Source organism: Nothobranchius furzeri, chromosome 1 (genome assembly GCF_043380555.1).
Source record: "Nothobranchius furzeri strain GRZ-AD chromosome 1, NfurGRZ-RIMD1, whole genome shotgun sequence".
Classification (NCBI taxonomy): Eukaryota; Metazoa; Chordata; class Actinopteri; order Cyprinodontiformes; family Nothobranchiidae; genus Nothobranchius; species Nothobranchius furzeri.
In genome coordinates, this window is record NC_091741.1 from 54,122,119 (window position 1) to 54,135,517 (window position 13,399).

The following is a 13,399-nucleotide window of genomic DNA, read 5'->3' on the forward strand; positions in this document are numbered from 1 at the left end:
TCCCTAATTTGTTAAATCTTAAATAGCAGCCCCTCCAGACCAGGAACAATCAGACATAACCAATCATGTAAACCCATTTGTGTTCTCCAACAACGTGGACTCCCGTCTACTCACTGATGGGTTCATTTCAGTCAGAGCACTCAGGTGTGAAGGATCTGAGCTTTGAGGCTGACAGTTTTATTGTGCGAGTGTCATAGGTGATGTGGCAAAGAGTCTGCAGCTGCTTTGCTTGCCTTTGTCACTTCGTCCAAACATCAGGACCTATGGATTAGGGCCTCTGAGGATTCAGTTTCTGCACAATGTGTGACAGAGCTTTGCAATGACATGTGGCTATTAGCCACTCTGCTGAATAAATGATGATGTGACTGCAGAGAAGATGCATCATGAAATTTAAACACCCCAAATTGTATAGCTCATATAGATACTGTGGAAGACTAAAGAGCTCTGTTACATTTGGTGTCTTGTGTGTGAATTTAAAGCCTCATACATGTATTTTCTTCACTTTTTGTTTAAGCTGCTGTGTGTTTTTGGTCAAAATAATGGAAAGCAGGGTGCTTGAGTATGTGTATTTGTGGGCTCAGACTGCTGACCAGGCAGCATATGCCAGAGCCCGGGCCCTCAAAAACACACAGTCAGCACAATGCCTGTCACAGCGGCCAGCCAATCAGATCATCAGAAACGTGGGCCAAAGGGCAAGCAGGAACCAATAGCTGGGGGAGAAGCCTGTGTGAGTCCAACCAGCTGTGGTTAACAACACCTACAATACCAAAGTAAAAGGTTTTATTAATTATGACATTTGCTGATACCATAAATAAAAACACCAAAACTACTTCATCTAATGCAGTTTTACCAAATTCATGAAAAATTGTCACCTGAACAAAAGTCTACAAAGAAGAAGAATAAACAACATAGCGCCGCTCAAGAGAAAAATCGTGAGGCTCCTCACAAGAAAAAAGTCAAAAATTTAAAAATAATTTCATGTGATTTAAAAACTGATTTACAAAAATCATAAACATGGGAAAAGTAAAACTTGTGATAAAAAATGTGAGGAAAGGGGAACAGAAAATGAATAAGAAAGAAAAAAGGTCCACAAATCTGCATCAAAACATTCACTGTTTCTCTGCTTGAAAACAACAAACACAAATTCTGTTTTGTTTATTTTTTGGGCTTCAGATAAGACAAGAAGAGGATATGCACAACTCTGGTTTTCCATGCTAATTTATTTTGTTTTCTCTGCAAAAATAGCAGCAAAGTGGTGCTTTAAAATGGCCTTTCACCCTAACCCTCAACACACAATTTCATTCTCAAAGCCAAGCAATGGAGGAAGTTAAAATGAAAGTTAAAAAATATACTAATATGAATAGGTTAACACAGCAATTATGTTCTCTTAAACAATGATTTGCTTATTTAATCCAACCTTTGAAAACTTCCTGGTTTGAGTGCACCCATGCATTCCACACGACCGATTTACGGGGAAATATTAAAATGTTAAAATCCCAGAGTTTCGAGAAATATCTTATCTTTGCAACAGCATAATGTTCCTTCAGCTGACATTTTTACATAATGCCACTTATTTCCAAATACCAAGTTAGAAAAGTACTAAATAATAATGTTCCAAGTATTAGGACATGTTTGTATTTTGCTTCTCCAATACATTTCTTTTTCTAAATGTTGTCACCATGGTGAAAACTTCTCTGCTTCTATTCCAACATTGTATACCAAAACGTTCTAAAGCACCAATTACATTGCCCTTCCATTAAACTCCAGTAATGGATCAATTCTGTCTTGTTTGGGATTAAGCAAAATTCTGACATTTACTTCACCTCTAAACTCTCATCTCAGTTCATCAAACATATTTTTTTTTTCATAAAAAAAATCTGTCGTCCCTTCACGTGGATTACATGAAACTGTTTTAACTGTTATTCCTAAGAATATAGCATTAGCATGCCACAGTGCTAACCACATTTTGCGTTATTTCTTTTAGGAGTTCAAAACAAAAAACCCAAAAGTGCCCATCGGAGTTTCTAAAGAGGTTATGCAGGTAGCTAAATAATCACTTGAAGGTGCAATGACCACTTTGTGCTCTTTGGACCGTGCTTGGCCTAGCTGCATGTCCCCACCCGGGGTCATGGACCTGGTGGGATTTAAAGCTTATGCCACAGTATCCTCTTAAGACAGGAACGGGCACTTAAATGGATCAAGCCACAGGAGAGAAGTGGAGTACTTAAGCTAAAAACTTCCATATAGGTGCTACGAGAACCGCGTATGAGGCCGCTCTGTTTTTGAGGATTAGCCACCAGCGCAGCTGCTAGAAAGCCAGACTTCCAAAGGAGTTTGAGCAGCAGACCTTGAATGTGATTATTGACTATTAAATAACAATCCATTAATAAGGATAAGAGGTGGAACATAAACCATTTGTGTCAATGGTTTGGGTGAAACTTTCAATGCGGCTTTGCTAGCTAAGATTGTAACCACATGGTCGCCTTAGGAGACCCCAGTAAAGGGAAAGCAGGGGAAAACAAAGCACCTGTTTTGAATTTTCCATCAAAACCATGCTAATCTTTCCAACTGCAAAATGTTTTACTGCCTTAGCTGTGAGTTGGTGAGCATGACAGATTTTTTACATGCTTTTATAAAAGGCTAACCCTTGTTCAAAAACATAACTAATGCAATGCAAGCCGGTTGCTCTCCAAAATGTCCAAATGGGACTTTTTTTTAATATCCTTCTCAAGCCCTGCAGCCTGTTCTGTACCCTCCTGCAGTATTTATGTGAAAACACAGGGTACACACACCGACCATTCCCACACAGAAGAAAAGTGGCTGTGGGAAAGCCACCCCTTACCAACTCTTTTCCTAATTAGATTCTGTTGGAGAACTGAGGGACTGTTCTACTGTAACTGAAACTGAAACCCAAGGTACACCCCAAGTAAAACAGCCCAGATTAGCATCTTATTTGTTCAGTATTTATTATACAACTGCAACAGCTTCTCATCCTCACTTCTCCAACCAAATCACAAAACTGATTCTTAATAAGATTACTAATAAAACAAGGATGGTCAGGTCAAAGTTTGGTGTCAACATTATGGATCCATCCAACCTTTTATCAAAGGTTTAGGCTACTGCTGTGGGTGCAATTGTGTAGAAGAGATGCTGTGGTCTGACTTTGGATCCCTTAGTACTACCTGAGCCTGGTTTAAACACCACAGCCTACCTGAGTATTGTTGCTGACAATGTCCATCCCTTTATGTCCACATGGAACATCTTCTGATGACTAGACTGGACTCTGATGGCCTCCACAGTCAGCAGAATCTTTGGTATTGGTGGATCGAGATTCAAATCATAGATGTCTTGACAACAAATCTGCAGCAACTGTGTGATGCTGTCAAGTCAACATGAAGCAAAAAAATCTATGACAGGAAGAGTTACGGCAGCTCTGAAAGCAAAAGTGTTTGAAACTCGGTTCTAATGGGGTGGTCCTAATAAATGGAACCAGCCACTAGGGGCTGTCTGGTTGCTTCAACGTTGTTCTTATGTTGTTCATATAAGGTAATGGTCAATGGAAAGATTCAGGACGTGTTAGTTAAGCAGATGACCTGTACATGATGCTGAAGGTTTTCTCATGGTGAAATAGTCTCATGGTCCACAACCCTTATAAAAACAAAAACATGCTACCATGCTCCAGGGGTCACTTTGTTCTTAATTTCTAGCTTTTTCTTCACCATCTAAATGCACATGTGTATAGTTACAAGAGACCAGGAGAAATTGGGAAATATGCAGGTGGGTGCGAATGTGCAGAGAACATTAATGGACAGTTATGCAATGTGGCTGCCAGATTAACAGACTGACAGGAGACTTGACATTGTTACATAATGCTGAGTCCAGACTGTAATCCATACAGCAACTCGAAAGGTACTCATGTACAGGGCTCCTAACCTGTTCTAGACAAGAGGCTTTATCCTCTGAGGAATTTGAGAAAAAGGTGTTTTTTTAAGTATATTTACCATTTTACCTCAATATAGACAAATCAGCAAATACAAAATATCCACATTGTAATGGTTAACAAAAATCTCACCCTTTTGGTAAATGGCCTGTATTTGATATAGCACCTTCTAGAGTCCTGGAACCCCCCAAGGTGCTTTACAACACAATCAGCCATTCACCCATTCACACTTTTGCAAAACAAACGAATAAAAAATAAGATGTACGAGTTAGTGTTTATCTTACACACTCCACATCTTTATTGTGACAGTTTATGTAACAAATGTTTTTATTCAGCTGCAACGCAGTGCACCTTTTAGAGCCACAAAACACAAACACACACACACACACACACACACACACATGTATAGGAATCCAACCACAACAGATTTGGTCCCTCGCGTTTCCCTGGCAGACTGCACCAGCTCAACCAAGCTAGATCAGTTTCATTCAGTGGCTCACCAGTGTGATGTGGCTGCCACCAAGCTGGTGCAATAGAGCTAAAATTACCCCTAGAGCTCTGTTGCGGCCACGCATGCCACGGTGCATCTGGATTACTCCCCCTCAAAGAAAAAAAACATGAACCCCACAAAATTAAGGATGCAAACAAAGACAGGGCTCCTGTAAAAGTGTTCATTGCTGACAGTTTTCTAGAATAAAGAAAACGGTGATCTGAACAAATATTCCGTTAGGTGTAAAGTGGGAAGCTATTTAAAAACCTGTGAGCCGAATGAACAAACGTTCTGATAAATAATTTTCATGAAAGATGTGAAAAACTTGATAGCGTACTTTCATATCAGTTAAACAGCTGTCTGTACTTTAGCTGTCAGCTTTTTGGCAAACTGCCTGACTCCCCCCTCAGGTGGTTGACAGTCAGAAAAACCAGCTTATGATTGGATTTATGAATGCTTCTCATCTTACCTGAACTTTGTTTAAGGCAAAACCGGCTTTTATCTGCAGGCTTTGGATTAGAGGATTGTAGGATTCAAACTGTGATTTAAACACATTATGCAATGTGGAGAGGCTTGTAGGGTGAAAAGAACAGACAATGATTTCTTCACATCCACTCATATCCACTAGGTCAGTGGTTCCCAGATGTTTCACACTCAGCCAGGTTCTGTTGGAGGTTTCTTCGTGTAAAAGGGGAGTTTTCCTCTCTACTGTTGCTAAATTCGCTACAAACGGCTCAGTGACCTAGTGGTAGAGACATTAGGGTTCAAATCCCAGTCGGGTAGCACCAAAGACTTTTTAAAAAACGGGACCCAATGCCTCCCTGCTTGACACTCAGCTTAAGGGGTTGGATTGGGGGGTTAAACTAACAAATAGTTCCTGAATGCAGTCATGTCTGCAGCTCATTGCTGCCTACGGGGATGGGTCAAATGCGGAAGATAATTTTCACTACACACCAGTGTGTGTGTGTGTGTGTGTGACAACTATGGGACTTACATGCTTACTTAGCATGGGGATTGCTGTAAAGTCACAGACACAGCAAGTCAGTGACTCGTTGCAATCTGCTGAGTTTCCTCACATAAGAAACTTTTAACTAATTAGCATAATCAACTGAATTCAGTGCACTTACCGGTATATGTTTGTTCAATTGGAATGTTTACTTTCTAAAGTGCCTTGAGATGACTCAGATTTGGTGCTAACGTGCACACATACACACACACACATACACATATGCATGTACACACATACACACACACATACATGCATACACACACATACACATATGCATGTACACACATACACACACACATACATGCATACACACACATACACATATGCATGTACACACATACACACACACATGCACACGAGCACACACACACACACATGCATACACACACATGCATGCACACACATGTATGTATACACACACACGTGCACACGCGCAGGCACACACACACACACACACGCACACGAGCACACACACACACACACACACACACAGGCATCCACATACATACACACACACACACACATGCACACGAGCACACACACACACGTACACACAAGCACACACACACACACACACACAAAATCAATAATTACTAACTTTATGCCGACATACGGAGTTGTAATTCACTTTGAGTTTTGATGAAACTATTGGGTGTGGTATTGGGATTTTAGAAATGCAATTTTTCCAAATATAATCTTAGTAACCTCACAATTTCAACATGGACAAAATTGTGGGGACCCTGCAATATCTAGGGACCCCCTTGATGGGGGTGCAGACCTCAGATTGGGAACCACTGCTAGAAAGCGTATAGAAAGGGAAGTTTTGGTCCAGCTGTTGCACATTTTTGTGGGAAAAGTAAAGTGTATTTCATGCATTCATCCATGATCCATCTCAACTACGTGACTACATGTGAAACCACAAATTATGCACAAATACCAGAGACATGAATACTTATATAAGCTCATATCCAAAGGCAGTTTAGTATTTCCAGTTAACCTGTGCTAACCTGTTTAAACTGTGGGAAACTTTCACGGAAACTGTCAGGCTTCACATGTGAATGTTGAAAACTCTTAATCTCCTGTGAGAAAAAGAGTAAACTTAAACCAAAATGTTTTGAATGAAACTTTGACGCGTGTCAATGCAACTACTGACCTAAATTCCAACTTTAACTTTGTAATCATCTAAGCAAAGATGGCATGCCAACGTTTTGATGGAAAACTGCATGAGAAGTGCAAAGAAGATGGATAAATAAAGACACGTTAAAGCTGGCTCATTGTGGTCGCAGAGGTTTATAACAAATTTATTGAGAAGACAGAAAAACTGATTTTTAAACAGAATTCTGATGTGAGCAGCAAATCTGACAAGTTAAAAATGTATTTTACTTCCAGTTCTGAAGATCAGCATTTTAGCTAGCTGAGTCCAACAGAAACCTAGGTGCATACTCGTCTCGTCCTGAGAAGATTTGAGAGGAAAGTGAGATTCCTGTAGCAGTGAAAAACACACATAGTGAAAGAAGAAAAAACGGTTCATGTTTCGATGTAGAAGTGTGGTTTCTTTATGGACCAAAGACGTTGTGGGATTAAGGATTTTTTTTAGAAGAATAGAACATTTTCGGCAGTTCAAAAGTCAGTGACATCATGAAACATTCATTGAAACAATCTCCAAAAATCATTAAACTTCAACTTTGATTGTGTAAAAACTGATGATAGGGAATAAGGAATCTTTCCGGTCGGCTCATGGGCTCAACGGGGCTAAAAGAGCTGTTTTCTAATTGGCTCTGCCTCACGACCTGAATCACACATATGTTGTACTTTAATTTAGACAAAAAGGAATGATGTGTGTTTTGACCATGCCTGTCACGTACTTGAAGATTTATCTGTTTGTAAAAATTCATAATTCCTATGACCATGAAATCAGACGTTGGTACGTCTCATATATGACATCACCACAGAATCTCCTCTGGCCAGCGTAGTTGCTCCTTTCCACATGGCCAGATTTATGGTGGTTCGCTCCTTCTTTCCTGAAAGAAGGATTCGAAGCTCGCTAAACTTACAACCATTTTTCTTCAGCCTTTCTCCGTGTCTGGTTCAATGATGTCAATTTGTTGATGAGCATTTAGTCCAGGATTTATTTTTCACACAAAACCTAAAATGTGTGAAAACCTTAAACTTTTGTCTCTGTTCGACAATAAGCACTTTCTTATAATCAGGATGTGACTTTAAAACTCACTGACATTACATGTGAAATCTATGGCACATAACAAACTGGATCAGAAAATAACGTTTAAAGCCCCGCTGACTTGCGTTCATTTTTTTTTGTTCTTCCGGGGACCCATGGTGCAGAAGTAGATGGGCGTGTCTTAGGCTCCCTATTCAGCTCAGTCACAATTTCTGTGAGCTGCTAAAACCTTGAATGATGTTGGGAAATCCACCTTAGCTATAGAACTTTGGTCTATGGAAAATTTTCTAGCAGATTTTTGATGAACTTTGTCCATTCCTTACAGCAACACCTTGCAAAAGTTGTAACTTAACTTCCCTGAATTCAGCTGCAGGTGTTGATGCATAGCAGTTGTTTTCTTCAAAGCCGCAGAGTGTGAAAATGAAAAAATCACCAGGAAAAATAGAATAGTCGCATAATTATTTCAATGTTCATTGCATCGACATCCTTAAATAAAAGTAATTTTACAAGATATTAGTAATAGGATCTATCTGTCTTACAACCTATGTACCTGCAAAAATAAATCCTTCCAGCACAGAATGATCAGGTAGAGGGTATATCTGCAGGGAACGGGTTGCTGCTAACGCCAGTGCAGGGTTGGATGCATTTCCTTTGAAGCATAATCCATTACACCTTTGAACTCTTTTATGTAAATGTCTCCTAAGATAAAAGCAAACCAACCCTTGAGGTTCTTCCATATAGCTCTGTGCACATAGTAATGTATCCCATAAGACGCAAATGCATAAAAATCTATGGTGACTAGTGAGCCTGGAAACCTGCTATGAATAATAACGAACATGTGTGTAGCACGTATGACTGAAGTTTCACACAAAGAACAAATAAGGTGAAGTAGCTGCAGGTTAGATAGGTAATCTGGTCTACTGTGTGTGTGTGTGTGTGTGTGTGTGTGTGTGTGTGTGTGTGTGTGTGTGTGTGTGTGTGTGTGTGTGTGTGTGTGTGTGTGTGTGTGTGTGTGTGTACATTTCCATAATTTTGCAGGCCATGGGGAGATAACAGTCCCTGGAATTCTAATGATTGTATTTGGTTAGCGACGACACACACATGCTCAATCGTGGGGGTGACGAGATAAAAAATGGAAAGTTTACTGAGAGCCAAGGTCATGCTGCTGTTTGATATTAAAACTGGAAAGTTGACTTGATGTACTGTAACAGCTGGCCCATCCAACCATTTGATTATGTTTCCATGTGCTATTCCTGTAATTGTTGTACAACGTTGTTTTCATTCTCGTCAGCACCTGACATAAAGTTCTCTTATAGCATTTTGAAAATGCAGCCCTTGTGCTATGCAACCCTTTGAACTATTATCATTACATCTTAATTGCCAAGAAAGAAAAAAACATAATTTTTGAGCTCCATTTGAAAGACAGTTAAATTGTTAGAAGCAAGTTTAGCCTCAATAACTTTTTAATTGTAAGGGGTTAAAACTTATTTAGCTCTATTATTATTATTATTATTATTATTATTATTAATAATCTATTTTGCTTATTTTTGCATTTTATTTTGTCAACCCAAAGTGCTAGCAAGTTACCTAAAAATGTTTTTCAGGGAGTAAAATTTTCTTATTTCATAATATTATTATCAAGTAATTTACAATTTCAAATACATATTTACAAAAATACAATTTTCTCCCATATTTTTTAAAGTAGAACTTTTACTTTTAGGTGTATGGGTCACTGGGGTGTTGTGTGATTATTGAATTTTCATCAGTTTGTTTCTCTGCAGATTTCCAATGGGGAGGGGAAAGAATTGCCGCCACGTGCGCTCAAAAGCTTGCTTCGTTACAAAAACTTTCTCCTGATTGGTCCAGACACAAAACACGGTATTTATAAACGACATCTAATTGGCCGTCTCCTCAAAGGCAAGCGCTATCGCAGCGCCAAGCTTTCCAGACAAGAGATTCTTACGCGTCTTGTACTACTAGAAAGTAGTGCGTCGTACAAATTAATATTTCAAAATATATTTTGAATTTTAACTCACTGTGACGACTTATTTTGGACTTCTGCTTTTATTCTGACATCAATATCACTATAAATCCGCATTTTGTGAAGTATTTAGATGGAAATGTCGATTTGTATTGGTTGCGGAGGGATACTGTTATCTAAGTGACGCGTCAAAATATTTTCTTGGGAAGACCGCGCCAAAGCACAGACAGCGGCCACTCTTCTGGATAATAACGCTGCGCTGTGGCTATTTCCACGCAGTGGACTGTGGACACTGGCGCTGTACACGTCTGTTTTCTTCATCAAGAGGATTTAGTTTTGACGGGAGTACTTGCGTCGGCACATTGAAGCTAGTTTTGATGCCGGTTTTTGGGAATCTGTGTGCGACTCAACGGTCGTGACAGGACTTTAACGGGCGCGGTGCGGCGGAGTTGGTGCACTGCTGGAGCGAGAACACACCGCACCGACATTTACTCTGCGCCGGATTTCACCTCACCGCTTTACTGTGCTGCTTTTACCCACTTTTTTGTGAACGGGACTCGTTTATACCGGCTTGTCAGCTCGAATATGTTGCTGTCAAAGTTTGGTTCATTTTCGCATATTTGCAACCCCTCCAATATGGACCTACCAGTGAAGATCCAGCTTCAGTCGGGTAGGTTACCGTTACTCGACGGGGTTTTCCAGACAGCCGTAAAATTTGGGAAATAATTTGATTAATGTGGTTACAGGTAACTGTTTAGTGAACATTAGCAACGTTTACTTGTGGAAATTGACACTTTTTGTTCATTTGCTTGCAGTTAAAGTGGAGAAGGAGCCTTTTGAAAAGGTTTACCAAGTGGGCTCGGTGCTGGGCAGCGGAGGATTTGGTACAGTTTACGCCGGCAGCCGGATCACCGATGGCACACCGGTAAGGAGGACGAAGGGGACAGTTACTCGTGTTATTCAGCTACTTTTCTAACATAACTTCATCATTGTTGCTTTGTTTTAGGTTGCTGTCAAACATGTCGCAAAGGAGAGGGTGACCGAGTGGGGCACGATTGTAAGTTGGGGTTTGTTTTGGTCTCTTTCCCCGCCTCTTGTTAATGCCGTGTGGTTTAATGCTCGGATTTGACCGTGTGTGACAGAACGGAGCCATGGTGCCGCTGGAGATCCTGCTGCTGAAGAAGGTCAGCTCGTCTTTTCGTGGAGTTATCAAACTGCTGGACTATTACGAGCGAGCGGACGGCTGGCTCATCGTCATGGAGAGGCCGGAGCTGGTCAAGGACCTGTTCGACTTCATCACCGAGAAGGGCGCCCTGGACGAGGACACGGCCCGGGGCTTTTTCCGCCAGGTTCTGGAGGCGGTCAGACACTGCTACAGCTGCGGTGTGGTACACAGAGACATCAAAGATGAGAACCTGCTGGTGGATCTACGCAACGGGGAGCTCAAGCTTATTGATTTTGGCTCAGGGGCGATTCTCAAGGACACTGTCTACACTGATTTTGATGGTAAGCAGACCCCCTCTCCCCCCCGCTTCCGTTAAATCCGTCTGTTTTGTGGGATTTCACAGCTAAATGTGGGGAATACATAACCGTGTGGGCTGCGCTGTGTTTGCCCTTGATGCTCCGCTGAGCTAAATCCAGACATGGAGGCGTTCACGAGCCTCTGACGCAGTCGTCTGATTTTGGTCGAGGGTTTTCCTCTTCCGATCGTGATAATTCGTTAAAAAAACGACGCTAAATCTAAAATATGTGACGCATGGTTGTTTTGGGAGCTTGGTTTGTGCTGTTTCCGGTAACTCGGAGTCATGGTGAGTAGTTGTTGTGGATGGCGGGTCAGAGCCACCAAACATTGGTTTGTTGTGAAACCGGAGTCGGTGGTTCACGTGATGGGCTTGATATGTAAGTTCCTCCTTCCAGATGGGAGGAGGGAGGAAAAGAAACGGGAGAAGAGGGGGGAGGGGCTGCAGACAGGTCACCACGTTCATGTTGTGTGGTTAGAGGGAGACTGTGAGTCAGCTGTTTAACTAAAACTCGTATTTTTTCTGTCTGCTGCAACAGGTACAAGAGTCTATAGCCCACCAGAGTGGATCCGCTTTCACAGATACCACGGTAGATCGGCGACGGTGTGGTCGCTAGGCGTGCTTCTGTACGACATGGTGTGTGGAGACATTCCCTTTGAGCAGGATGAAGAGATCCTCAGAGGGAGGCTGTATTTCAGGAGAAGGATCTCAGCTGGTGAGTGTACACAACGCTTAGATCGCCCTCTAGCTGCTGCTACAGACTAAGTCCACTAATCAATTTGCTCTATGTTGCAAACTGACTCGTGTGTGTTTTTTTCTTATTCAGAGTGCCAGCAACTGATCAAATGGTGCCTGGCCCTGCGGCCCTCGGACCGGCCCACCCTTGAGCAGATCTGCGATCACCCCTGGATGAGGGTCACAGCAGAGTCGCCCAGTACGGCTGAGGAGCCCTCAGCTGGCGACATCCGGCTCAGAACCATCGACACAGACTCTTCGTCAAGCACAAGCTCGAGCAAGGAGAGCCTCTGAGTGTGGCTTTGATGGACTGAAAAGACTTTGAGGAAAGAAGGGTGGAAGAGACTCACACGGACTCAAGTTCAGCAGTGGGGCTTGAGCCATCTGGCTCAGTAACATTAAAAAATGGAAAACAGAAGAGTACATTAATTTTCCTTTTTTGTAGGGAATTTCTAATTTATTACTGTTCTTTATCTTATTCCCCCCATCCCCCTTTTTTCATTTCAAGTGATGATACTTGTTTCCAATTGGGGAACATTTTTTTGCTGTTTGGGTGGTCTTACCAGCACTATTTATTTACCCCCACCCCCTTTATTTTTACTTTTGTTACCAGGCTGGTAAACACAGCTGGCAAGGCCCTCTGATTCAGACATGGCTGCTCTCATAGAGCTTAGAGAAAAGTTTTCATTTCATTTTTTTGATTTTGGAGTGCCTTTTTTGGGAAGCTGCTTTTTTCTGGGGGCTTTCATCAACAACTCTAATGTTTGGAGATTGCCCACCGTAAGGTGGTAAAGTTGTCTGTGGCGTGAGAGAGGGGGGCTGTCATCTCCCCCTCTCTTCACCCCACAGCCAAGAGGCAAAGTTGATGCAGGAGAAGAAAGTGGTGTCTTTTATTTACAATTAAATACTTGAAACGCTCAACTCGCTGTGTTTTTCCTCTTTAACGCTGCTTATTCACTCTAAAGCCTGAACAGGTGTCTGGAAGCTGAATCCTGTCGTTTCTGAATGTCTACTAAAAGTCAACACCCCCTCCCACCACCACCTTCTTCTCCCTCATGCCCGTTGCAGAGGGTTCGACCTCCTATCTCCTTTTTGCCTCCCACCTTCTCACCGCTTGACACCACGTGGCCCTCCTCACCCCTGGCCTCCCCCTCAAGGTTTTGGGTGTAGATGCACAATCAATGCAATATTCATAGATTCTGTTTTTTTATTCTACAGATATTGTACAGTGTGTGTTATATATTTTTTTTTGTGTGTACATTTTTCCCTCCTTTGCATTTAATTTATTCATAAACATGTAGACATTCCACACTGTGGCTATTTATTTATTTATTGTCTTTGCTTAAATTCTCCCTAACAAGTTTGCATACCCCACTTTTGGCCTTTTGGTTTGCATTCCTGTAATTTATTTTTACATTTCATAAAAGGTTTTCTTTCCTGAGATGTGGAGGATGCACTGAAGCGGTTGTCAATGTAAAGCAGAATAAAGCGTTTACTTAAATTTATAAAAAGAGCATTTGAATGTTATTTAATTACTTTGAGATT

General features: G+C 41.4%; 1 protein-coding gene across 1 annotated transcript; it reads left to right on the forward strand.

The window, feature by feature from the left end:
* The first annotated feature begins 9,821 nt into the window (after positions 1 to 9,821).
* Positions 9,822 to 12,275, forward strand: pim3 (Pim-3 proto-oncogene, serine/threonine kinase). The gene is made up of 6 exons (XM_015956856.3): positions 9,822 to 10,269; positions 10,415 to 10,524; positions 10,606 to 10,656; positions 10,742 to 11,105; positions 11,658 to 11,834; positions 11,946 to 12,275. Exons 1-6 carry the CDS (start codon positions 10,185 to 10,187, stop codon positions 12,146 to 12,148), a joined length of 990 nt encoding a protein of 329 aa, XP_015812342.1. The 5' UTR covers positions 9,822 to 10,184; the 3' UTR covers positions 12,149 to 12,275.
* The last annotated feature ends 1,124 nt before the right edge of the window (positions 12,276 to 13,399 follow it).

Bases quoted from the DNA above. Each gene is read 5' to 3' on its own strand.
- pim3 (XM_015956856.3), top strand. From the start codon at position 10,185: ATGTTGCTGTCAAAGTTTGGTTCATTTTCGCATATTTGCAACCCCTCC. The intron at 10,657-10,741 runs GTAAGTTGGGGT...CGTGTGTGACAG, and splicing joins TGACCGAGTGGGGCACGATT to AACGGAGCCATGGTGCCGCT. The intron at 11,106-11,657 runs GTAAGCAGACCC...CTGCTGCAACAG, and splicing joins TGTCTACACTGATTTTGATG to GTACAAGAGTCTATAGCCCA.